Source organism: Sander vitreus, chromosome 16, assembly GCF_031162955.1.
Source record: "Sander vitreus isolate 19-12246 chromosome 16, sanVit1, whole genome shotgun sequence".
Classification (NCBI taxonomy): Eukaryota; Metazoa; Chordata; class Actinopteri; order Perciformes; family Percidae; genus Sander; species Sander vitreus.
Window position 1 is genome coordinate 4,400,906 of NC_135870.1, and position 25,746 is coordinate 4,426,651.

The 25,746-nt window shown below is 41.8% G+C and overlaps 1 protein-coding gene across 3 annotated transcripts in view; it reads right to left on the minus strand.

Moving 5' to 3' along the window:
• The window catches only part of ttc28 (tetratricopeptide repeat domain 28), a 156,202-nt gene that overhangs the window by 40,536 nt on the left and 89,920 nt on the right, over positions 1–25,746 (minus strand). For all 3 annotated transcript variants that reach the window (XM_078271274.1, XM_078271273.1, XM_078271275.1), the window contains 3 exons: positions 15,099–15,320; positions 12,759–12,947; positions 11,883–11,979 (listed from right to left, as the gene is read on the minus strand). In XM_078271274.1, the coding sequence (XP_078127400.1) occupies positions 11,883–11,979; positions 12,759–12,947; positions 15,099–15,320 (508 nt within the window). The remainder of the gene's footprint in view (positions 1–11,882; positions 11,980–12,758; positions 12,948–15,098; positions 15,321–25,746) is intronic.

Sequence of the window (25,746 nt, forward strand, 5' to 3'; positions counted from 1 at the left end):
TGTAAGTCTTACTTGTTTCCAACTCTCAAGTCTGTAGCTGTGTTGATGAGTTCATCCAACATTTATGCGAGTAGTAGTAAGCATCAAACAGAGCTTGCTGCACTGCATGTAGGGGAACTCATGAACATGAGGAATTCCCCAAATGATGCACCGTGATATAAATACCCAACAAGCAAAGAAAACGTGTGTATGTGCATGTGGACATATGTGCACACGTGTTTTTCAGAACCCTGAAGAAGATACGATGCAGAGCAGTGAATAATTAAAAAGCTACAGTTGGAAAATTCAACAAATCTAATATCTGCAGCTAGGGATCTTAAATATGCAGAGATCCAGGAGAGCTGTGTCTGGAACTGGAAAACTTTAAGTCCCAGTAGCCTTACCAACTTGTTGTGTGATGATTTACAGCGTTAAGGAGGAAGCTTGGGACACAAGAGAGGAAGAGGAGAGAAGAGAGGAAGACATTAGCTGCAGGAATGGACAACGATTCGGGTACGGGATATTTCTGGTGCCGCCGGACGGTCCGCCGGATATCCCTCACTCGCCACTCTCTTTGTGTTAGCTTTAAACCTCGGTCGCAACGAGCAACGTTACATGCTGAAAATGGCAAGTTTTAAAGGTCCCATGACATGGTGGTCTTTGGATGCTTTTATATAGACCTTAGTGGTCCCCTAATACTGTATCTGAAGTCTCTTTTATATAGACCTTAGTGGTCCCCTAATACTGTATCTGAAGTCTCTTTTATATAGACCTTAGTGGTCCCCTAATACTGTATCTGAAGTCTCTTTTATATAGACCTTAGTGGTCCCCTAATACTGTATCTGAAGTCTCTTTTATATAGACCTTAGTGGTCCCCTAATACTGTATCTGAAGTCTCTTTTATATAGACCTTAGTGGTCCCCTAATACTGTATCTGAAGTCTCTTTTATATAGACCTTAGTGGTCCCCTAATACTGTATCTGAAGTCTCTTTTATATAGACCTCAGTGGTCCCCTAATACTGTATCTGAAGTCTCTTTTATATAGACCTTAGTGGTCTCCTAATACTGTATCTGAAGTCTCTTTCCCGAAATTCAGCCTTGGTGCAGAATTACAGCCACTAGAGCCAGTCCCACAATGAGCTTTCCTTAGGATGTGCCATTTCTGAGTCTGTAGCTATTGAGGAGGAGAGAGGGGGGGGCAAGGTGGAGGGTGGGGGTGTGGCCTTGACCAACTGCCACTTGCTCGTTTGAAAGCCATGATGTCTCTCTCTCTCTCATGGGCGGGCCAAATTCTCTGGGCGGGCAAAGCAGAGAAAGGGGAGGTAACCTTCCTCCTTATGACCTCATACAAGAGCAAATTATGTTTAACCATGTATCCAGATAATTTAAATCGCTCACGTTACAGTATTGTGTAAACAGTTAACGTCATTTAATTTTGTATTTGGCGTTTTCTTTTGCGGGGTGCAAACAAGTTCCTTCCCGAGACTCTTTTGCGGAGCCACCATCGCTGCGTCCGAAGCTTGGCGCCGCCCTAGACGACTATGATTGGTTTAAAGAAATGCAAACAACCCCTAACCATTTTTTCTCCTATCCAGGAGTGTATGCTCCTGTTGCCAGACCTTCCTCCGCAGCGCTTTGGAGATAAGTCTGGCAATGGAAGTTGAACACGGGGGTTTTCAGAAGGCAACCAAATACTGGGAAATACAGCCGTTGTTGCTGCGCAACCACACAAGACTCTTAAATGCACATATCTTAAACCTGTGTGTGTTTGGGGTTAACTGCAACCTTCATCTTCCCTCTTACAGTTATTGTGTTTACATGCCTGCTGATAACTTGATTATAACCAGATTGAGGCAAAACTGTGATTATTGCAACACTCATGTAAACACCTTAACTGGGTTATCTCAGTCTAATTAAGGTCCAAATCAGAGTAAAACGTTATTAGATTAACAGGATTGGATTACACATCTACCTTTCAAAAATACTGTTGCAAGTGCAGTGTTCACCTTTTCAGTCTGATTTCTGCTTTTGAGATGTACAGAAAGGTCCTGACAGGGAAACTGCTCCCAAAGCAGTGTTACATACAAAAAAATATCAATGTTCTAGCTAGTGAGAAAAGAAGTCAATTTTACTGCTTTTTATATACTGGTATGTCCTGTATCTTGACATTAAGCCAATAGACCTGTCAAGCTGTCCATGCTAGCAGGGCACAGTTTACAATCATAACTAGGCCTGTAACAATTATTACATAATTGTCTAATTGTCAATATTTTTTACATAATCGCGGTTTCTTTGTTTAACCGCAATTAATTGCTAACATTAGCTGAGGTCCTAAGGTATGACTGTTGATGATTATTGTGGATTTTGATTGGATATGACAAATTGTAATTATATAAGTGCTTGTTGGTCAGACCGTTGAGCTAAAGCTATGCTAGTTGTTGGCACTTGATCCTATACACGGTCATAGCAACAACAATGACAAGGGGATACAGTTAAAAAAAAATTCATAGGCTGTGTTCTTGTGTTACTACATTATCTGGGTCACATGACAGTGTCTGTCACACTTTAGCATACTTCCCAGAGAGAGCGATAGGCTGAACTAGGCTTTAGCATCTGTGTTTACACCGCCTGCAATATCTTTGTTTACCTTAAAGGTTCAGCTAAACGTAACGCCTCCAGCATGAGTTTAAATACACCTTCAGGAGGACAGGAACTTCAGAGAGTTGGGACAGCACAGCAACACATCGGTGTTATACTGTACTGCCTGCTTAATTGTCTCCTCAATTGAGTGTTCATTAAATACTTCTGTGTAAGTCATAAGTCTCGTTTTAGTGTAGAGCTAATTTGCTCTAGTACCATAGCACAGAATTATAAAAACTAATTAATATTTGAATTTGCTGTAGCCTAACCATGTTTGAATGCTTACTACAGAAAAATCTACCTGAACAGCAACACAGAGGTCAGGATATTGACAGCCTGGTCTAAATTTGCCATATGAAGAAATCCTAAAACCTGAGAACTGTAAATCAGAAGCATGTTATTTCTACAGCAAAGGCACAAAGGAGGACTGATGAGAGAGAAGGGGGGTTTCGGAGAGGGGAGACAGGGAGATAGGGGGTGTCGAGACACCAGATGGAAAAGGTTACACATGCCGTTCATGTCAGACTGTGTGAAGAGAGGAAGAGGGGGGACAGAGACTGTAGTCTGATTCTCAGTGTAAACTGAGAGACATTTCCAGGCTCTGTTGTGCTATTTAGGATAAGTCTGGTGATGTTCTATCATCTTTTATTTTTAATAAATCCCATGAAAAAATAGTCCCCAACAAATGCACCATTTCCTCCCGTTTGATCAAAACTACCGGGACCAGCTGTTTTAGGAAATTACTGGACTGTTGTTGTTTTTTTTTGTTTTTTTTAATTAAACGATATATTTGTGTTTTTAAAGATTTACAGTGTTCAGTAGGAACCAATGCGTTTTGAGCTGAGAGCCACAGACAGGAAGCCTAAGTTGTGGCACAGCACAATATTCCTCTATAAAACAGAGCAGCCATTCTGATACAAGAGCGTTATGCATGCTATTGTTATTTATTGCATATATACTTGCATTCATTTAAAATAAAACACAAATACATCTGAAGAGCATCATCGCATCGAAGCTACAGAAAGGTAATCAATGATGATTTAGTTTAAAGCACTCAAACTGGGCAATTTACAGAACACTTCATAATAAAGGCACACATGGGGGGGATAAACACAGGGAAATAAAACTGAATTTAAAACGCCGACTGAACAAAAGAATAATAAAACGGAGAGCACAAAAGCAATTAATCAAAAATGAATAATCATGCATCTTTAATTGGCGTATTAAAGATGGGTGTTCAACTGCAAAAAAAAAAAAAAAAAAACGTAATTCACGCTCTGCGGAACTGGCTAACAACCTCAAAGAATAATGATGCATAATTGTTTCTGTTCTGACTTTATTTTTCATTTCCAATTGTGTGTAGGAATGACTTGAAGTATGCATGAGGTGCACACATTCTCACAGCATGTTCTGGATTTTATAAATATGGATTCATATGACATACACGTGGTGTATGCGTGGCTTTTGTGGGAACACATGCATCGTGCTTCTGACGTCGAAGCTGGTTGAAGTCGATGGCAAGAAGCAGAAATTGATCAAACGAGACTGTCCTTCCCCCGAAATACGCTCCCAGAGGTTGTTCTTTCAAGCAGCAATTAGTGACAGCGTCCTCTAGTGGCCATAGTAGTTATTATGGGGGTGGTCTTTGCCAGACCTTCCTCCACAGCGCTGCAGAGGAGGGTCTGGCTAGTCCACACAGCATTCTAGGATGGGAGAAAAACGTGCTCTGGTTTATTGGCATTTCTTTAAACCAATCACAATTGTCTTGGGCGGCGCTGAGCTCCGCACGGTGCCGCTGCAAAATAGTCTCGGGAAGGAACTTGTTTTGGTGGAACTTGTGTACGTTCAAAGGTTGTTTTAGTCGTGCAACAGAAAACTCAGATTGGACAGATAGTCTAGCTAGCTGTCTGGATTTACCCTGCAGAGATCTGAGGAGCAGTTAACCATAGTCCTCACAAATCCACCGGAGTTTAGAACGCCAACACAAAGGAAGAGGAAGGTAACGGACCTCAGAGAAAAGACATGCATCTGGCGGAATTTCCTGCGGCACCGGAGTAATCCCAGAAGTGGAAGATGAGAAGACAGGTGATAAGACAAGGGAGGAAAGGAGAGGAGAGAAGGAAACACGGGGAGAGGAGAGGAGGCAACAAGGGGAGAGGAAAGGCAAGAATAGAAGGAAACAGAAAGAAGCGAGGAAAGAAGATTAGGAGGAGAAGACGGATAAGAGGAAAGGAGAGGAGGAAACATGGAAGGAGAGCAGAGAAACGTTTTGTCGGGGCTGCGCGTGGCCCAGGGTTCAACTCCTGCTTCAAAAATCAAAATTAAAATAAACGTGTTTTTTTTTGTTTTGTTTTACTTTACGAACAGCATCCCGCGCATAACCTTCAGTACGTGAAGTTACGTATTATTTTAACCCAAACAGCGACCGTTTTCACAACGTTAAAAACATGTTTAAAATCCCGACCGACGTTCTCTGGTTTAGATATGAGTTTTTATTTCCGCTAACGCTAGGGGGGGGGCGCTAATTTATGAGGGGAGGAACAAATGACCCATATCTTCGTATGGTTTGGAGGACTTGTTGGATAAAACTGTGAAAACTGAGAAAAGTGCAATGATACCACACTAACACAGCATGGTTTTGACTCACATAAGCCCTGTCAGGAATATGTAGGAAGGAGAAGAGAAGGAGACTGCTGATAAAGAGTGGGAGGCCTCGTTGATCGGGGTCTCGCGCTAAGAGGATTACAGAGAAGCCTGCAGAGTTGGCTGGACTCGCTGGTTACAGTTACACCCCTGCTCTTAAACTCTGCTAACACACGAGCGTGAGCTACTGCGAGGCGTAAGAGTGCCAGCTTTCTGCAGATACTCTGCGGGACGGTGGGATTCCCCCAGCGTGGAGGGATGGCACAGTGTGAAGAGAGCAGAGCCGTGAGGATTAGAGGAGTGGAAAAGGAGGGGAGATCTGATGACAGGGAGATGAGATGAGAGGAGGAGGGTGGTGATCTCTGGAAAAAAGACCCCTGTCATCAACGGACTGAAGTGGGTGTGGCCAACCAGAGACACGAGCATCTCTTTGCCCTCATGTGTCTCCTCAGTTTCTGCTGACTTTCTTTAAAGTTACAATCTCAAAGATCTCTTTGGAGGAGGAGGAGAGGAGAAGACAGGTGATAAGACGAGGGAGGAAAGGAGAGGAGAGAAGGAAGAAAACAAGGGGGAGAGGAGAGGAGGCAACATGGGGAGAGGAAAGGCAAGAATAGAAGGAAACAGAAAGAAGCGAGGAAAGAAGATTAGGAGGAAACAAGGAAGGAAATGAAAGAAGAGGAGAAGACGGATAAGAGGAAAGGAGAGGAGGAAACGTGGAAGGAGAGCAGAGAAGAGCAGCAAACAACAAAAAAGAGGAGAAGAGGACACAAGAAAGAAAACAAGAGGAGGAAACATGGGAAAAAGAAGAGTATAGGAGACCAGAAAAGAGGTTGAGGAAAGGAGACAGAAGAGGAGAATAGAGGAGATGAGAAGAGAGGTGAGGATAGGAAAGGAGATAAGGAAACAAGGCAGGAGTGGTGGTGAGTAGTGAGAGAAGTAAAGGAAAGGATGAACCGTGGGAAGAGGAAAGGAGAAGAGGAAACAATAGGAAAGAGGAAATTAGGGTGGAAAGTAAAGGAGAGCAGGAAAGAGGGGAGGGGAGAGAAGGGAAGGAGAGGAAGAGGAGGAAACAATAGAAGAAATGAGAGAAGAAGAGAAGAGGGGAGGAGATGGGAAGAGTGGCAAAGGAGACAAAAGGAGAGAGAAAAAAGAGGAGAGGAGAGAGAAGGGTTGTCACATCAGCATTCAGAGTGAGAGAGAAGTATCATCCATAAATGATGACGGGAATCATTGATCTGAGGCGCAGACTGCAGCTCGTCTGTCAGCACAGTGTCACGACTTCAGCAATCGCCTATTAGTCGCACATCAAGGCTCCTACCGTGTGGTGCTTTATTTTACTTCTGCTTATTTCAGACGGCAAATAAAAAGGGACTTTTGGGTGACTGAGCACAAGACTCAGTTGTAGTCACATGAACTGATACTTCACAGGACGTGGAAACAAAAACAGGGAAATGTGTACTTGATACTGAAGATTGGACGTGTTCAGTGCTTATATTACCGGCGTAATGCAGCACGCGCACACCGACACGCACACACACACATCCACCCACCCACCCATCCGCACACACAGACACACACACACACACACACACACACACACACAATTAATTAAAGTCCACTTGAAGGCAATAGTTTACAGGGACATAAATATTCTAGATGCAGTAAAATACTTATACAAAAATCATGGGCCATTGGTATACAACAAACACACACACACACACACACACACACACACACACACACACACAAAGAGTGGCGAGTTGTCCACTCAGCGCTAGAGTCAGGTTCGCTGGCTCTCAGATATCACTGTGGCCGCAGAAACCAGAACCTGCTCAATAAAACATGAGCGTTGTTTGGACAGAGAGGCACTACTGCAGTCACGGGGGAACAGGACCCTGTACGGCCAGGGGTGGAGGAAGTATTCAGATCCTTTACTGAAGTAAAAGTACTAATACTACACAATGAAAATACTCCGCTACGAGTAAAAGTCCTGCTTTGAAAATATGAGTCTAAGTTTAAGTATGTGGGCTAAGTATCAGCAGAATTCACTAAAAGTATCAAAAGTAAAAGTACTCAAAATGTAGAAGGAACAAGAAGTATAAAGTTGCATAACATGGAAATTACCTCAAATTTGTACTTAAGTAAAGTACTTGAGTACTGTAAACGTATTAAGTTACATTTTACCTCCGTCTACGTCCCTGCGGCTCGATTAATGGTTAATAAACATGTCATGTACATGTTTCACAAGTTGCTAATTTTACCTCAAACACATATCAAATTCAGAGGCAGAAGTATTCCGATTGAGTTGATTAAAAAAAACAATACTACAGTGTAGAAATACTCCGTTGCAAGTTATAGTCCTACTTACTTAAAGCTTTCGTGCGTTAACTTTTTGTTATTAATAAATGTCCGTTACATTCAAGCCGTTGCTAAATGAGTTGCTACAAAGCTAATTAAGACTATCAGCTCCACACAACTCTCTCTGGATTTCTCAGTGTGACTATGTTCAGAAGATTGTGGCGTCCGGTGACTTTCATACGCAGAAGCTTGAGTGAAAATAATTATGTCCATCATGTTTTTTCAATCCTCCGTGTCCTCCTTGGCTACTAGCAACTGTGTGGATGAGGAGGGGTGGGGGTGTGGTGCGCGATCGTGGAAGGCTTGTGTCATGTGGACGCGCTGACAGTTTATTTGTCATTACTTAGAATAACTCATGGGGGAGACAGAAACTACGCACTGTGGGCCCTATTTTAACGATCTAAGCGCACGGCGTGAAGCGCCTGGCGCAGGTGCGATTAGGGAGTGTACGAATCCACTTTCCACCAGGCGCGTGGTTCAAAAGGGTTGTACATATGGCGCTTACCCACTGCTAGTACCAGCTCTACAGTACTCGGCTCGACTGCGGTGCCCCGTCCTCCTTTTTCCATTGCAGATTTAGTACCGCCTCATGCGTGAGGCGAGCGTGGCTGATCGTCATAGCGACGCCGCAGGAAACTGCCGTGACCTAACGCGACACGCACACAGAACGTCGAGGAGTGTTGTTTTTGATTCTCGGGACGTGGCTGTTGCCACAGCCAGAAGCCAAATTTAGTTTAAACCCCCCCGCTGACTAAACTATTTAAAAACGGCGGGTTTGTTCAGGACACCCCCCCCCCCGTCTGTCGCTAGCAATGATGACGCAGTGATTAGTGACGATTCTCTCCGACCAATCAGTAGTCTGCAGGTTTTCACATCACCTTTTGGTATTGCCTCAACTCGATTGGAACCTCGGCGGAGGTGATACTACTAAAAGTACGTCAGGTACCGGGGACTTTTTTTCATAATGGAAAACCAAAAAAGTTGAGTATCCATGTAATGGAAAAACAGCATTAGTGTCTTAATTAATCATAGGTGTGTTTTGGGCGTAACATGCAATAAACCAATCAGAGTGTCACCTCCCATTCCCTTTAAAAGCCAGGCGTGCTTGTACCTTGACGCATTGCTGTTATTTGCTGAGCAGGAAGGAGAGATTTCCAGGAGAAGAAACTGATCTGCTCGTGCGTGAAGTGAAAGCGCGCGAGCAGCTCATATCATATTGCTATTTCACATTGTAATATTTTTATTTTTAATCTTCTGCATGTTTGTGTGCTGCTGCGCGTCCCTGTGTGTGTAACAAGCATAGTGTGCGCGCGCTGTGCACGAGCCGAGGCTCATGTTACTAATGCGCTGTTAAAACAACAATGAAATGCAGCGATATTGACTTTAGACCAGGTTTAAGTTACAGCACCAACAGTAAAGTACTCATTATGCAGTATGGTCCATTTCAGAAGCATATATGATATTGGATTATAATTATCCATGCATTACTGTGTTCATCACTTTAATTTGTATGTTAATCTGAATCTGTAGAGTAACTAAAGATGCCAAAAATAAATTGTGGTGGAGTAAAAAATACAATTTTCCCTGAGATGTACAGTAGTGGAGTAGAAGTATAAAATGGCATAAAATGGAAATACTCAAGTAAAGTACAAGAAGCTCCAATTTGTGCTTAAGTACAGTACTTGAGTAAAACTACTTAGTGCTTAAATGTAACAGATGAAGAGTCCATCTCTCTGTGAACTCGACGCTGCTGATTGATCGCAGATTGAGTTGATCAGGCCCAGCCGGTCTATTGAGTAACCGTGGCGACAGAGCGGCTCAAAGGTTCATATGAGGCTGAAGCTTTCTATCAGTTTGCATAAAAACACTTCTGCATCTGTTAGTTAATAGTTTCTGAGGGGAAATCGTGACTATTTTTACCTCTTTCTTTTTTTTATATCTAAAATTGCATCACATCATCCACTTTTTGAAAATGAAATTCGTGCAGAATACAATAAAAGACATTCCCAGTGTTCACTTTACAGCAGAGGTCTTCATCATTTTTTAAACCAAGGACCCTTAACTGAGAGTAAAACGGAGCAGGGCTTATACATATGGTATGAAATGATGTTGCATATTAAACTGGGCCTACAACAACGTGTAGGGAGGCCTGAAAGCCTTTTTGCAAAGAATAAGCTATTAAAATAATAATTTTGGCATGATTTTAATAAATCATCTTTTAATGTTAAACATACACAGTGAATCTTTAGGATGAACTGTATCTGTGGATGGCTTCCTTTGTGACTACTTTACCTATAGGCCAGTAAACCTATCCTCAGTGGGGATTTATATTTGCTGATAATATGTTGGATTTATGTTAAGACATTTACATTTTTGAAAAAAAACTTTCAGAAATTAACAATAATTTGGCGGCCCCCCTGCAGTGACTCTGAGGACCCCCGAGGGGTCCCGGACCCCCTGTTGAAGATCTCAGCTCTACAGTTTGCAAAGGGCAGGTGTTTGGTTTCAGGACGCTCAATGGTGTTTTAAGCCCCCAACGTCGACTTCAAGGCACCTAAAGGCCCTGACACACCAACCCGATAATCGGCCGTCGGACAGTCTGGCGAGGTCAGTGACTCGAGTCTGTTTGGTGTGTTCCGTGCCGTCGTCCGTCGGAGGGGCTGTTGCCCTTCATTTTGGCCGACCTGACATGCTCGGTCGGAAGGCGGGCACTGCCGGCAGTCAGACTCAAATGACCAATCTGATCGGTGGAGTGCTAACCCGGAAATGACGAGCGGGATTAGTGTGACTAAGCCTCTCAAAATCTGACGAAAATCTTTCAAACTGACCTTTGTTAATCTGAAATGAAGACAGATTCAGCAACTGCACGGCCTATTTCTCACTTAAAATGTTTTCAGAAACACGTTTTGGTGAACTATTTTAGTACAATATGAGATCGTATTCTGAACGAGCCGCCGTGACAGTCTGCCTTTGAATTTCCGGAGAAACCAGACCCACGTGACGCGTTCGTCCAATCAGCTGCCGTCGGCATCACTTCGGTGTGGTCCGAGGCACTTTTTTTGGCCAACTCGGGGAGGCAGTCAGTCAGACTGCCTTTTCTGCCGAAGGTCGGCCGTCCGGTTGGTGTGTCAACGGCTTAACCTAAACCTAGCGCTGCCTGGAAGACGACGTTGGGGGCTTAAAACACCAAACACCTTTCAGGACAGGAGGACACAATGAATTCAGAGAAATAAGTAAAAACATTTGACATTAGAATCTAACAAATTATTGGTATGGTGATGATGCTTTCCATAATAATGTAAAGAGTAAGTAGTACCGTTATTAATGCACTAAGTCTAATCTTCAGTATCTAGGTTTCTGCAGAGTTCACCAAGTTAAATTAAAGACTTTAATAACACACAGAACGCTGTTTATTCCTGTTTCATGATCATACCGGCCTAAGTGTGAAGGAAAACCAGAAGGGACGATATGGCATGGAACTACTCATTACATTACGTTACATGTCATGTCATTTAGCTGATGCTTTTATCCAAAGCGACTTACAATTGCTACATACGTCAGAGGTCGCACGTCTCTGGAGCAACTAGGGGTTAAGTGTCTTGCTCAGGGACGCATAGGTTGATGTATCGCAGTGGGATTTGAACCCAGGTCTCCCACACCAAGGGCATGTGTCATATCCACTGTGCCATCACCACCCATCATCATAACATCACACTTTTTTCAGCTTTCAAAATGTCAAGTGGAGGAGTAAAAAGCTCAGAGAGCTTTTGTTCCTGCCTGGCCAGTGTGTTAGCGGTTAGCTCGACAGCTACAGTAGTTCACCTACTAGCCCTGTGGCTAGTCACTACATCACCAAGCGTCAGGAAACCAGATGTTCAGTGAAGACGTGTGGATGAATGTGTGATATTCAGGCCCTAATACCAAGTCCAACAAAAGGAGTCCAAAGAACGTGTTTAGTGACATGAAGTCCAAACCTCATATCAAAAACTGACAAAGTTGCTTCCATCACCTGCATGTCTATCATCGTATAAAGCCCGCCCTAACAATTTGATTGGTCCAATCAAGTCCAGACTAGCATCCAGGCTAGCTGAAAATGCCAAGTTTTGAAGAGAATTTGAAAAGAGGCAGGCCTGCTTGGTTCTTTCGGGGAATGATTGTAAAGTTTTACGGCTCACACACACACACACACACACACACATACACACACACGCACACGCACGCACACACACACACACACACACACACACACACACACCCCTACCCAGGTTGGAGGATGCTCTGCCCTGAGCTGCTCTGTCCTGCAGCTCCTGAGCGATTTCTAGCTGGTGCTGGTGGTGCTGCCGAGCTCGCTCCAGGTCCTGAGAATCACACCAACAACCATCAATCATATTTATTAGTCACGTAATAAATAAAAGTCTCAACAGCACATAGAACATACAGAATGAGGCTGCAACTACAGTTATTTTCATTGTCGATTAATCTGTCGTTTATTTCCTCCATTGATGGACTAGTTGTTCGGTTTATAAAATGTGGATCAGCGTTTCCCCAAAAAGCCCGAGATGACGTCCTCAAATGTCTTGTTTTGTCCACAACTCAAAGATATTCAGTTTACTGTCACAGAGGAGAGAAGAAACTAGAAAATATTCACATTTAACAATCTGGATTTATATAGATAAAGATAGAGAAAAAAATAAATAAAAAATATATACAAAATTACTCAAACCACTAAATTGATTATCAAAATAGTAGGCGAGTAATTTCATAGTTGACAACTAATCGATTAATTAAGCTTTGCAGCTCTAAAACTGATAATTTTTCATGTAAGAATCTCAAATTGAAACGTAACTACCAAGGATAAAACAAACAAGCGATTAATCGGTAAGTGGACAGAAAATTAATCAGCAGCTATATTTTAATATCATTTGAACATTTGAGCTTTTTTATTTTATTTTTTTAAGATTTGTTTGTGGCATTATTAGGCCTTTATTGGATAGGACAGGTTAGACAGGACAGGGAGAGAGAGGGGGAGTGATAGCAGCAAAGGGCTGCGGGTCGGAACCGCAGCTGCTGCGGCAAGGACTGAGTCTCTGCATATGGGTGCGCGCTCTAGCAGGTGAGCTACCAGTTTCCTACCAACCTGCATGCATCGGGCGGCGTGTCCCAGGCCAGCGTACGCCCTCATCTCGATCGCCCGGTCGCCCATCTCCTGAGCCAACTCCAGAACTCGGGTGTGGTAAGATATGGCCTTGTCGAAGTCCCGCTGAGAGTGGTAGGCACTGCCCAGGTTGCTGTACGCCCGCGCCTCCTCACGCACATTCTCCAAAGTCTGACAAAAAGAAACACCATTTCAGCGTTAATAAGACATGACGACAGTGGCAGTTTTACATTTTTCAGAGTGTCCCCAGTCGTCAAAGATCAGATATTATTAATGCTCTTCTTCCTTCAAAAAACAGTTGTTCTTCATCAGAAGGCATACATGACTTCAAATAACACAAAGAAGGGACTCAAAGGACTTATTAAAAGCATTGCCACTTGCATCAGGACAATAACAACAGACTCTTAATAAGACATGAAATAATACATTGAAAAAGATATCAGTACTCTGTATAACTAAAGGAAGAAACAGATGTTCTGTTTAGAAAGATGGAGACAGAGCCTCACATCGCTAACAGATGGAAATTGTTTTGTGTTACGAGCTTCAACATTAAAGCTAAAGAAACTAAAACTGTCAAAAACAAAATGACTTTATAAACTCTCAGTAGTCTGGAGATTTGACTTTATTCCGGTACAGAATCTAATTGTCAACAGATGGTCAATTTGTGTGTGAGGGGGAGAGAGAGAGAGAGAGAGAGAGAGAGAGAGAGAGAGAGAGAGAGAGAGAGAGAGAGAGAGAGAGAGAGAGAGAGAGAGAGAGAGAGAGAGAGAGAGAGAGCTACAAACAGTGTCATGATGTTGGCTGCAGCGGCTGCCAATTTTACACTATATCCAGAAGAAAGTAACATAAAAAGTGAAATGTGGACAGATTATTGTCTTTTGTTATGTTTGTTTGTGAAACATTTGCAGAAAGAGTTTCAAATGTCCTGAACACACACCATGTTCTTTGGGAAATATGCAGTAACTTGGTTATAAAATGGGTTACTGCGTTGTAACCCATTCTAGATGGATGTGTGCTAAATACTAGGGCTGCAGCTATCGATTATTTTAGTAATCGAGTATTCTACCGATTATTCCATCGATTGATCGAGTAATCGGATAAGAAATACTTTTGTTTTATTGAAGAGCAATAATAAACAATAGTTTGGTTACATTTTCGGAAAAGCAACATTTTTGTTGCCTACATTGCTTACAATATCATCTCTCCAAAAACTAAACATATGAAGTGCATTTAAGTGCCACATTAAATCTTTAAAGAAAACATTTTCTGAAATGACATCAACCTCACACTAAGGCATACATTAAACATGACCTTAAGTTGTGCAACTTAACTTTCAGAACTACAAGTTCCATCTTGAGACTGATCTGTATATAGGCCTATATGTAAATATATGTATATGTAAATATTAATTATACTCAATCTATTTTAATTTATATATAATATATAAATTAAAATAGATTGAGCTCTGTTACACTAATGCTAGTAGATCGTTGATCAGCTGTTTCTCCGTGAAGAGAGAGAGAGAGAGAAAATGGTGAGCAACAATCAGCTGTTTCTCTGACGGGATGGTCAACAAGTCGGCTCTTTAGATCAGACTGTGGTCACCGCTACGTATTTTCTTGTCTTTGTTTTTGGTAGTTGGTGTGTTTGGTGTAGTTTCATCGTCCATACGACTCCGTGATTTACTTTTGTCGGGTCCGCTTCGTGGAATGGATGAGAAATGTTTTCTGTTGAGATGCTGAAGCATTGACGTCGTGCTATTATTGTGCTAAGCTAGTCCGGTTTTTCAGTAGACACACTGTCCAGAGTTCTCGTTTTAATCACGTTTGAACTGATTCCAAACTTTGGACACTTTCTGTCGTTTTCTCCAGCCTGTCTCTTCTCTTAGCCCCCCACTATTTACGCTCTGGCATGTGCCGCCCGCAGACTTAGCAGCGTCTGGTGTGCGGCAATAATAATGATCCGTGTGGAAACACTGTCCGTCAGCGATACAACGTTGGTAACATTGATTTAACAAAGCTTCGCATCGAGGATTTTTTGTAATCGAATTATTTGAGTTATTCGAGGAATCGTTTCGGCCCTACTAAATACACACCACAACGTTAGAAAAACTAGAGATGTAACTGCTGCCCTCCTGTTTGAATTTATCACAGTCTTGTTATTAAACGACAGTGTGTTCATGGGGATGAAGGAACATGTCAGCCAGTAGATTAAAAGCAGAATTATCCTTCAAGCTGTTCATTATCAGAAAAGTTTAGGAGGAACAAAGTTTCCCTCCTCCACCGAGACATCATCAACAGATGATAGGACGTAGTTCAGTACCTTTGAGATGTCCAAGTGCTGCTCGTGGCACTGCACAGCGTTGGTGAAGTCTCCCAGCGCTGTGTACACGGCGCCCATGTTGCCCAGCTGACGAGCCTCGGAGAGCTGGCACTGCGTTTGTCGCGCCAACAGCACACACTGTTTATGGCTGGCCAGTGCGTTGGGGTAGTCACCGATAGCTGTGTAGACATGGCCCAGACCGCTGAGAGCATCGGACGCAGCCTGGAATCACACAAACAACACACTGGTTAGTGTCCGGAGGAACAAAACCGTCCACTGAGTCCAGGGGCGATTATTTTGAAATGGGGTGGCACAGGGGAGACCAATAATCATTCAGGGAGGCATTTTATCAGAATACAGCATAGAAAATCTTACAAATATAGGAAATATTGGATAGAACTAGACAATGGAATTCTGCACAATAAAATATATACTGTAACATTCATTATTAATTTACTTGTTTTCATTTTGAAAAAATGGTATATCCGAATACAATACACATTTTCTATAGGCTCAGTCCGCCACTTTAAAAAAAAAACAATTCCATTGCTGGTTCCATAGTATCAGACTTTTGGATAGTCGTCATGGAAACATTAATTGGTCATGTGACGAGGGCTGGGAAGATTGGCAGAACAGGCAGCTGAGCGACAGTACTTTTTTCCAGTGGAAATCACAATTATCAGATTGACAGCACTCTAGCCCAATGGATTGGAGAGGGGGAGCAATCATATTTTTTTTTTTGGGGGGGGGGGTCCACCGCGTGCCCCCCTTCTAGCCCCGCCCTTGACTCAGTCCCAGGAAACTACAGCTTTGATTTCAGGGTTTTACACCAAATAATACATCATGTTGTATTTGCAACAATTTAACTTTTTTTTACAGCTTGCATCTCATTTTCTGTAGTTTTGATCTTTTCATTCCTTTTTTTAATATAATTTTTTGGGAGGCTTTTATGGCCTTTATTGACAGGACAGCTTGAAGACAGGAAAGGGGAGAGAGAGGGGGGATGGCATGCAGCAAAGGGCCGCGGGTCAGTCTCAAACCCGCGGCCGGTGCCAAGGACACAGCCTGCATGATGCGCACACTGTATTGGGTGAGCTAGAGGTCGCCGTGATCTGTAATGATAACATGGTGAAAGAAGTAGAGATGGTCCGATACCATTTTTTGCTTCCCGATACCGATTCCGATACCTGAACTTGTGTATCGGCCGATACCGAGTACCGATCCGATACCAGTGCGTCATATATTTTATTATGTTTTAACAGCTGTATACTACTATCCCTGTATGGAGGTAATATTATTTCTATCTTTGTTGTCAGTCTGGCTCAGGTTAAACTCTTTGTGAAACATGAACGCCCCAGAACGTTCTTTTATTCTCCAGTTTAACAGTCAGTTATAATGGAAAAAGAACATAAATAAACTACTTTAACATATCTTTTCTTTAGGGCTTTATTACATGGTATCAGATCGGTGCATTAACTCCAGTACTTCCCGATACCGATACCAGCGTTTTAGGCAGTATCGGAGTCTAACAGAACATCGCTAGAAAGAAATATTCAGATCTTTTACTGAAGCAAAAGCGACGATATAGTCTATTTTACTTTTTGTATTCATATTTTGAATCTGTAAAGTAACTAAATGTATCAAATACATATTTACAAGTACAATATTTCTCTCCTGAAATGTAGTGCAGTAGAAGTATAAAGTAACATAAAATGGGATTACAGTACTTATAGTAGTTACATTGTACCACTGAACATTGTTTTCACCGAGTTAGTTGTGTATGTGGTAAACTGGGTAAAAACACGAGCAGTCAGAACTCTACTTGTTGTAATTGTGTGTGTTTATATTTATATAAAAGTGAATATTCTTAAAGTACTTCTTTAATTCTTGCCTTTTGTCAGAATTGCATTCAGAGTGGCAGCAACTGCAGGTTTGTATTCATCACTTTTAGACTCTTCTCTGTTCGCTGGGCTTCACTCTGAATCGCAGCACATGGCGTTAAGGTGTCACAACTGAGGCCTGTCCTCATGTGCAGTCAGCTTATCATGGCTAGTAGTTTAATCCTATCTGTGTACTTATTGTCCTCCTTAATTCAAGTATGTGGATCATGCCTGTTGGGAATCACTGGATGAGATAATCTGTATAAACTGTTGGCTGGTTTACAGCCTCTCTGATCGTCTGGCTGCTTGCCGCACTGTTGGACTTCAGCCTAGTGAACCCACTGTGTTCCCAGATCTTACTTTGTTAATTCAATGTTATTATAACTCGTAAAAATGATGGAAGAAACAGTTACAGTAAGACCCAACATGTCATCAAACTAAATAACAACACTAAGGCGACCCTGATGAGCATTTAGAGTTTGTCTTATCTCCATTATAACGGCTGGACAGCTGTACAACTACTTTAATTACATTTACTTTAGTACTTAAGAACTTACTTTGCTTGAGTATATCAGGCCGTCATTGTAAGTCAGGCCGTCACTGTAAATAAGAACCTGTTCTTAAAGGGTAACTACCGTTTTTTTCAACCTGTTGAATGATTTTTGTGTGTAAGTGACTGATGGGAACATCAATCTTTAACACTGGTCCTGTATTAAGAGAGATCGCTGCAGTCGGCAGCAGACAATGTAAGTTAATAGGGATATTGTCCAGCTTGTATTTACCTTCACAAAAGTGCTCGTTTTGCTGCTGACAGACTCAGATTAATATTCTAAGTGTCTAAGATTTCCCTCCAGCTATTTTAACCCTTTGTCTAACGTGTCTCCATGTCGCTCTGTAATTAGTAATTGATGATATCTAAATTCTTAAAGGGAAAGTTCAAATCAAATATACATATTTCTCCTGGCATCATTATGAAAAGGATCCCTTCAGAGATAGACCTTTAAAACCTCTTTGAGATCTTTCTATTTAATCAGAAACAGCTCTGAAGTTGCTAGCGCTAAACCCACCAGACTCCATTTAAAAAAGCAATACTTTTAGCCAATGTATTTTCACATGTAAATCGGTAAACTGTGTTTATTTCAACTAAAACTAGAGTTGTGATGGTTGGAAAAGTGGAAAGACGACCCAAAACAGCTTTTCATAGTTTTATTTTGTTTCTGTCGACTTTGGGTGAAGTGTATTTTACAATGCCAAAATAACTTTATTATTATTATTACACATTATTATTATTTACATGGAGTCTGGTGGGTTTAGCGAACGCAATTTCGCGGATGTTTTTATATTAAAAAAAGGATCTTACTCTTTAACAGAAAGGTCGACCTCCTTAGAAATCCTTTTTCATAATGATGTCAGACACTTAAAATATTAATCTGAGCCTGTCAGCGGCAAAACGAGCACTTTTGTGAAGGTAAATACAAGTTTCACCGCTGCCAACTGCAGCGATCTCCCTTAATACTGGACCAATTTCAAAGATTGATGTTCCATCAGTCAGTCACTTAGACACAAAACATAGGAAAATAGGGTCCAGGTTGAAAAAAACCCGGTAGTTACCCTTTAATGACTTTCCTGGAAAAACTAAAGGTGAAAAATATTTTTTTTTATTCCATTTTACACAACTTCATACTTGTACTTGACTTCTTCTCAGAGGTACATATTGTACTTTGTACTCCACGACAGTTTTTCCTCCCCTACCTGTCCAGTGAAAACCTTGTATCTCCAGATGTGTTGCTGTTGAATGTTTGTGATAAACTGAAGGATGAAGTGTTCCTTTATGTGTTGAGAACATTCTCCTCCTTCTTAAACTAAATAAAGTCTTTAAAAAAGCCTCTTGAATCAGCTGGAAAATGCATCGTCACAAAGCTGAAAACAGGGCTGTATTTCTGATGCCATGAAAAGTTTTTAAACTTTTTAGTGATACGTGGCTCTCACAGGACAGTGACGCTACAAACATATGATGATCTTATATACCATGATGCACTGCTGTAGATTAAACTACCCAACAGTATATAAAGGAGTTAAAATGAGCACAACCATAAACATCTACAGCAGTAAAATACAACATAAACATTAAGGCAGCAGGAATATTAATCCAGAAACATCAGATAGAAGAGGAAAACACTGACAGGGAACATTTTACTGCACAATGAGTACTTTAAATACATTTAGCTATTACTTTTACTGAAGTAAAGGATCTGAATACTTCTTCCATCCCTTCTGAACAGTAAGAGGATACTGTTTAGAGAGAATGTAAAGGGAGGAGGGGGGACGTCACCTTCTCACATCCCAAATGGAAATGTTATTGGAGGCTGCAGGAGTGAGAGCTCATCTTTCACATCCTATTAGCCCCGGCTGTGAGAGTCTCCTCCGCTCTACTCAAGTTCCTGCAGTTCTGTTTTAACTCTGTTTCAGCACCTGAGACACTTTTACAGCACTTTGAGTCGTCTAATGATTTCCAGCAGCGCTCCTCCTGCTAATTACAGAGACCTCTTCAGGCATAATACCATGCAAATCACGAGGAGTGTTTCAGCGTTAAGTTCACACCGCTGTTGTGTTCATAAAAACAGGCCATGAACACACACACGCACACACGCAGGCACGCACACACACACACACACACACACACACACACGCACGCACGCACGCACGCACTTAGGAAGGAAGGCAGGCAGGCAGGCAGGCACGCACGCACACACACACACACACGCAGGCACGCAGGAAGGCAGGCATGCACACACACACACACACACACACACACACACACACACACACACACACACACACACACACACACACACACACACACACACCAAAAAAACACACAGCTGTACACGTTCTTGTCTTTTTCTCTGATTAGAGAAATGAGAAACGGTCGCTGCCTTCCTGCTCTTGCTTTTGTAATTTGAAACCTGCCGACTCATTTGCTAACTAATCTTAAGGTTATTGGTATTGATCAGATGAGTCCTGGGAAATATGCATCAAGAAGTCTGTTTCAAATTAACCAGAAAAATCAAGATGGGAGCAGCAGAGTCTGTATCGACATCTCCCATTTATCACTGTGTGCTACTGCTGTTCTGTGTCTATACGTGTGGACACAAACACATTTTTACGTATCGCTTATACACAAATACACACATAGCAGCTATAAAGTCCTGCTGATTTGTCAATACATTCCAACAGGTAATATTGTACTGTGTATATTGTCTGATAAAATGCAATTAAAGAGTTTAAAGAGTTTTCTGGAATGTAATTTATTTCATTGGATGGATAGATTTCTATATTTTAAGCCATGTAACAAGACAAATATAAAAGAGGAATAGTCCCTCTGGCAGCTCTGATGTGGGGGCATTCACTGGCAAAGGAATAAACACTGAATTTTCACATTAATTATAAGCATAAACAAATCTATCTTTGCAGAGGTCTGCTGCAGGATGAGGATGCCTCAGTTGTGATGCCTTAGTTGTAGCGGAGTAGAAGTAGAAAGTGGCATGAAAAGAAAAGACTCCAGTAAAGTAAGTAGGCCTACCTTAACATTTGTACTTAAGTACAGTACTAAATGTACTTAGTTACATTCCACCACTGCTACTCATAGCTGTATAAATGTATTTAGTTGGATTTCACGACTGGTAACACTTCTAGGAAACAATCTCCATAACTGATTGGAAACGTGAAAAAACACATCCTCCAATGACGGCATGAAACATCTTCAACAGCCACGTTTCCTTCACAGGACACATGTTCTAATAAATCTGTTGAACGAGGCTTATATCTGTGAACACACAGTGTGATGTTATTACCAATAGCCTGAGGAGGTATAGACTGTAAGAATGATCCCCTTGATGCATTTACAGTGATGATAATGAAGTTAGAGGCTCTGTGCAGCACTCACACAGACTCACACACTCAAACATTACAACATGACTTTGACCTTTCAGAGCACACAATGAGAGACAGCAAAGAATAAAGTCAGAGGCTCTAATGAATGTTTGCAAGTTAAAAGAACGTGAGAGAGAGGAGAAGAAGCTATGAATTATTAAAGAGGAGTTATTAGCATGTTCGTTACTCATTCATATCCCATAATACACTCTTCTTTCTCTCGTAATCAGACTGAGAGTTTGTTCTTCAGCAGACACATGAGATATTCAATATTCAGAGGACAAAAAAAGAAAACTATATAATTATAGAAAAAGGTACGAATATGGATATATTTTACGTTGAAGCCAATTATAATTTTCTATAGAAGGACAACACACAAAAAGATTTCCCTCCAGCTATTTTAACCCTTTGTCTAACGTGTCTCCATGTCGCTCTGTAATTAGTAATTGATGATATCTAAATTCTTAAAGGGAAAGTTCAAATCAAATACACATATTTCTCCTTGTAGTGCTATTTATCAGTCTAGATGAGTCACTCAGCGTTAGAAATGTCTGCCTTCTCTTAAATATAATTGAACTCGACGGCACTCGGCTTGTGATGCTTAAAGCGCCAAAAAATACATTTGAAAAACTCAACAGCAATGTCTCTTTCCAGAAATCATGACCCCATTACTCAGGATAATCTGGACCTGGCTGTGAGCAGTTTCATGTAGGAACTATTTTCTTTCTACTCAACTACCCCGGCCAACAATAACAAGGCGCAGAAGGAAGCATACTCATGACGAGAGGCTAACGCCGCCTTCCCACTGGCACTTGAAATCAGCTCCGCAATACGCAATACACCCACAGCAGATGTCGCACTACACCGTTGAAAAGCGCTGGAAGTGACTCACAAAAATGGCGGAGAGACTAGAACGACTGATAAGTGTCTGAATGTACGATTCTCTATGACCTCTCTGATGAGGGTTATAGAAATAGAAATAGAAAGGCTGCTGCGTGGAGAAAAGTTGCCCAGGACGTTGACATGTCACGTCGGTTAAATGTGATATAGCGGTATAACGTCAATAGTTCGATGGCTGTTGCTAGCTAACCAATTAGCATTAGCAGGTTTGTTTATCAGTACCATAGCAACGCTAACTTCCGCTGGAATTGTCAGATAGGAACCGTCCGTAGCCTGTCGCAAGAGTTCAATTTTTTTTAACACATCCGGTTGACCAACTGATTTTTTTTCTGCGAATCTCCATAGGAAATGAATGACTTCCGGTCGTTTCGCAGCCGTATCGGAGCTGATTTCAAGTGCCAGTGGGAAGGCGGTGTAATGCCCATGACAGCTGCAGAAAAACAGCCTCCATTTGTGATATATTAACCCAAAAGTGGGGTCCGGGGAGACCCAGGGGTCCCTTGAGGAAGTTTCAGGAGGTCCCCAGCACAAAGGGGAATCATTATCTTCACAAAAATGCCATCCTAACACAAGGACTATGACAATGACTGTACGACTATTTTGGTCATAGGTTTCGTCAACACATTCTCACTCCTAGCGAGGTGCCTTTGGCGTTTTTTACTGACGCAAAAAGTCTCCTTTAGCATCTAGCCCTTTTGCGTCATGTTTAGACGTGCTTGGTCGGGACTCTTGGCGTCTCTTTATGATGCTCTGGGTGGGGACGTACGTTTAACTAACATGCGTCACAAGAACGGGACAGTTAGGGTTAGGAAAATATTATGGGAGGGGTTATAATATGTACGTTTCAGTGACACGCGGGACAAGAACGGGACAGTTAGGGTTAGGAATAGGTGGGTGGGGTTACAAAGACTCTTGGCATCGCTTTTTGACGCTCTGGACGTACATTTCAATGACCCGTGGGACAAGAAACGGACATTGACCCGGGTCTCCTGGGGAAAAGTCCTGTATTGTTTCACCCATCCACCACCACAACCAAACTCCTTCCACGGATTTTCGGTGTTTCATACTACTTGCTTCTGTTGTCACTCTTCACGTCATCTTACAGCGCCGTGGTCGAGCTGCTGCTCTTCCCTAAAGGGTGATTTTTGCGTCGGTATCTGACGCTAAGAGACACCGACCAAGTGTCAGTATTTGACGAGTTGGGAATGAGAAAACTGAGTTTTGTAAGAGGTCACAAGACAAGGTTGCAAACCACTGGTTTGAACTTCAGGGATGCATTATCACATGTTTTATTTTATGTTTCTTAATCTGAAAAGGAACTACAGCTTTCAGACAAATGGAGTGGAGTAAAAAGTACAATATTTGCCTCTGAGATGTTGAGGAGTACAAGTATAAAGTTGCAGAAAATGGAAATACTCAAAGTAGGTCAAAATGGTACCTTAGTACACTTCTTGAGTAAATGTACTTAGCTGCTTTACATCAGTGAAATCAACCTAAGTACCTTAACAGAGGACCTTAAAGTACGTTAAAAAAATTAAATAAATCAGAAATTCAGGCATACATTGCTCTTGTCTGTAAAAAAACTGATCCTTTAGTTTTAATGTTCATCAAAAAATAAGACACAAACCAGCACTACACGTTCCTTAATGAATGCTAAAAACTGAAAACAGCCAAACTGACCTTTACTGAAATTTACTTTCTAATTAAAAATCTCTTTTCATTTCTGTGTGTGTGTGTGTGTGTGTGTGTGTGTGTGTGTGTGTGTGTGTGTCTTTGTGTGGGTGTGTGTGTGTGTGTGTGTGTGCGCATGACAGCACACACACCAACTGAAATCCCAATTCCCTGCAAAGTGATGAGAGTAAACACATAAAATCCAGTTGACACATCTCCGAGGCAGGAAAGGGAGATTTAATAAATGACGGGGAGGCCTCTGTGTGTACACTCAACCGGCCAGATGAGTGTTTGATTTCCCTCAAGGACACAATGTTTCCCCTGCACGAGAAAAAACAAAAAAATCCAATCATGTTGTGTCTGGGTCTGTGAGCCAGTACACTGTGTTTATATATATATATGTACAAGAAAAAGATGGAGACTGACAACCCTTGTCATTTTGCACGGAAAGAACATCAAAGATATATAATATGCGACCTGTCGGTATTATATATTTTTTATATAATGTTGCAGGGGAATCTCATTAGGAGGGTATGTGTGGGTAAAAAGAAGAGGAAGGAAAAAATCTCTAACTCTAAAGAAAGAGGAGAGACGAGTGGAGACAGTGGCTCTGCATTCTCCACTCGATAAACTGTGCAGGAGCGATGCAGGAGGGTTAGAAAAGAGACGCTCAATCACCCCAAAAAATATGGGCTTTTCACCCTCAGCGTGGCATAAAGGAAGAACCGAGTTCTCCTGCTGCGTCAGGGGGAAATGACAGATCTGAGTTAACTTGGTTCATGTTGGTTCGGCTCTGAGACCGAAAGACTGAGTCAGGAAATACAGAGGTGAGAAAGGACAGACAGAGATAGGGAAGTCTGAGGTTAGAAAAGAAAAGAAAAGAAAAGAAGGAAATGGAGAGAAACCGGAGTCACTTTCCAACATTCACCATATGGAGCTTGTTCTGGGTTTTCATATGTTATCATGACGATTTTGCACGAGTTTAGTGAAGTTTTGTCATCATACAGTAGTTCATGATATGTCATCAAACTCCTCGAAATGCATCATTAAATAAAAAATGATAACACACGATTAAATAAACGTTTGGCCAAGAAGCGTAAGAGGGTTTGTTGGTATGCACGCACAGAATGTGATAGAAAGATCAGGATTTAATGGAGATGAATGAAAAATTGTTTTCATGGAGCAGAGGATTGTGGACTTTACGTTTTTTACCACAGTTTGTTGTTGGTGCAGCGAATAGTCCAGCCCAGAAAAAAAACCTCTAAACATCTTCAAATATCTTGTTTTGTCCAAAACGTAAAGAAATGAATTTCCACAGTGATGTAAAACCACAGAAAAGCAGCTAATTCTCAGACTTAAACGATGACTTGATTACCTAAAGTGTTGCTTATTGTTTTTCTGTCAACTGACTGAGTGTTTTAATTACAAAGCAGCTGTACGGGACTGAATTATATTATATTATATTATAAAGGTGTTGCCTTCTTTTGTGTGTGTGTCCACCCCTGTGGGTTAAACACCAGCTCTTTGTTTGGAAGCACGCCGTCTGGAATCACTCAAATAAACACATGTACCGCAGCAAAGCAAACACACAGTGGGAGATATGGATTTCTGTTGATGACCGTGTTTCAGTCGCCTCAGGTTGTGCACCTGTGGAGGAGCGGCTCAATAATCTGTCTGTCAACAACACAAGACATTCAACTCCCAGCAGAAACAGACACACACAAAGCTCAGATGGAGAAACAAACGTCCTCCAAACCATAAAACGATATGGGTCGTTAATTCTTTCCCTCTAATACGACCCACAGGAGCGTTTTCCGTCAGCATAAACCAGAGAACGCCAGTCGCAGTTCTAAATGTTAACGGTCGTGGTTTTAAACACGTTAACGCTGTGAAACAGCCGCAGTTTGGTTTGGTTTAGGCTAGTCTATATCCACAACGTTTCACTTCTGGGATTGCTCCGTTGCCGCAGGAAATTCCAAAGGATGTCCTTCTTTTCGGCTGGATGTCCCGTTACTTTCCGCTTTCTCTGCAGGGTAAATCCAGACAGCTAGCTAGACTATCTGTCCAATCTGAGTATTTTGTTGCACGACTAAAACTACTTTTGAACGTACACACCAAAACAAGTTCCTTCCGAGCCTATTTTGCAGGGGCGCCGTTGCTCGGTCCGGCGCTTAGTGCTGCCCAAGACGATTGTGATTGGTTTAAAGAAATGAACCAGAGCATGTTTATCTCCCATTCCAGAATGCTGTGTGGACTAGCCAGAC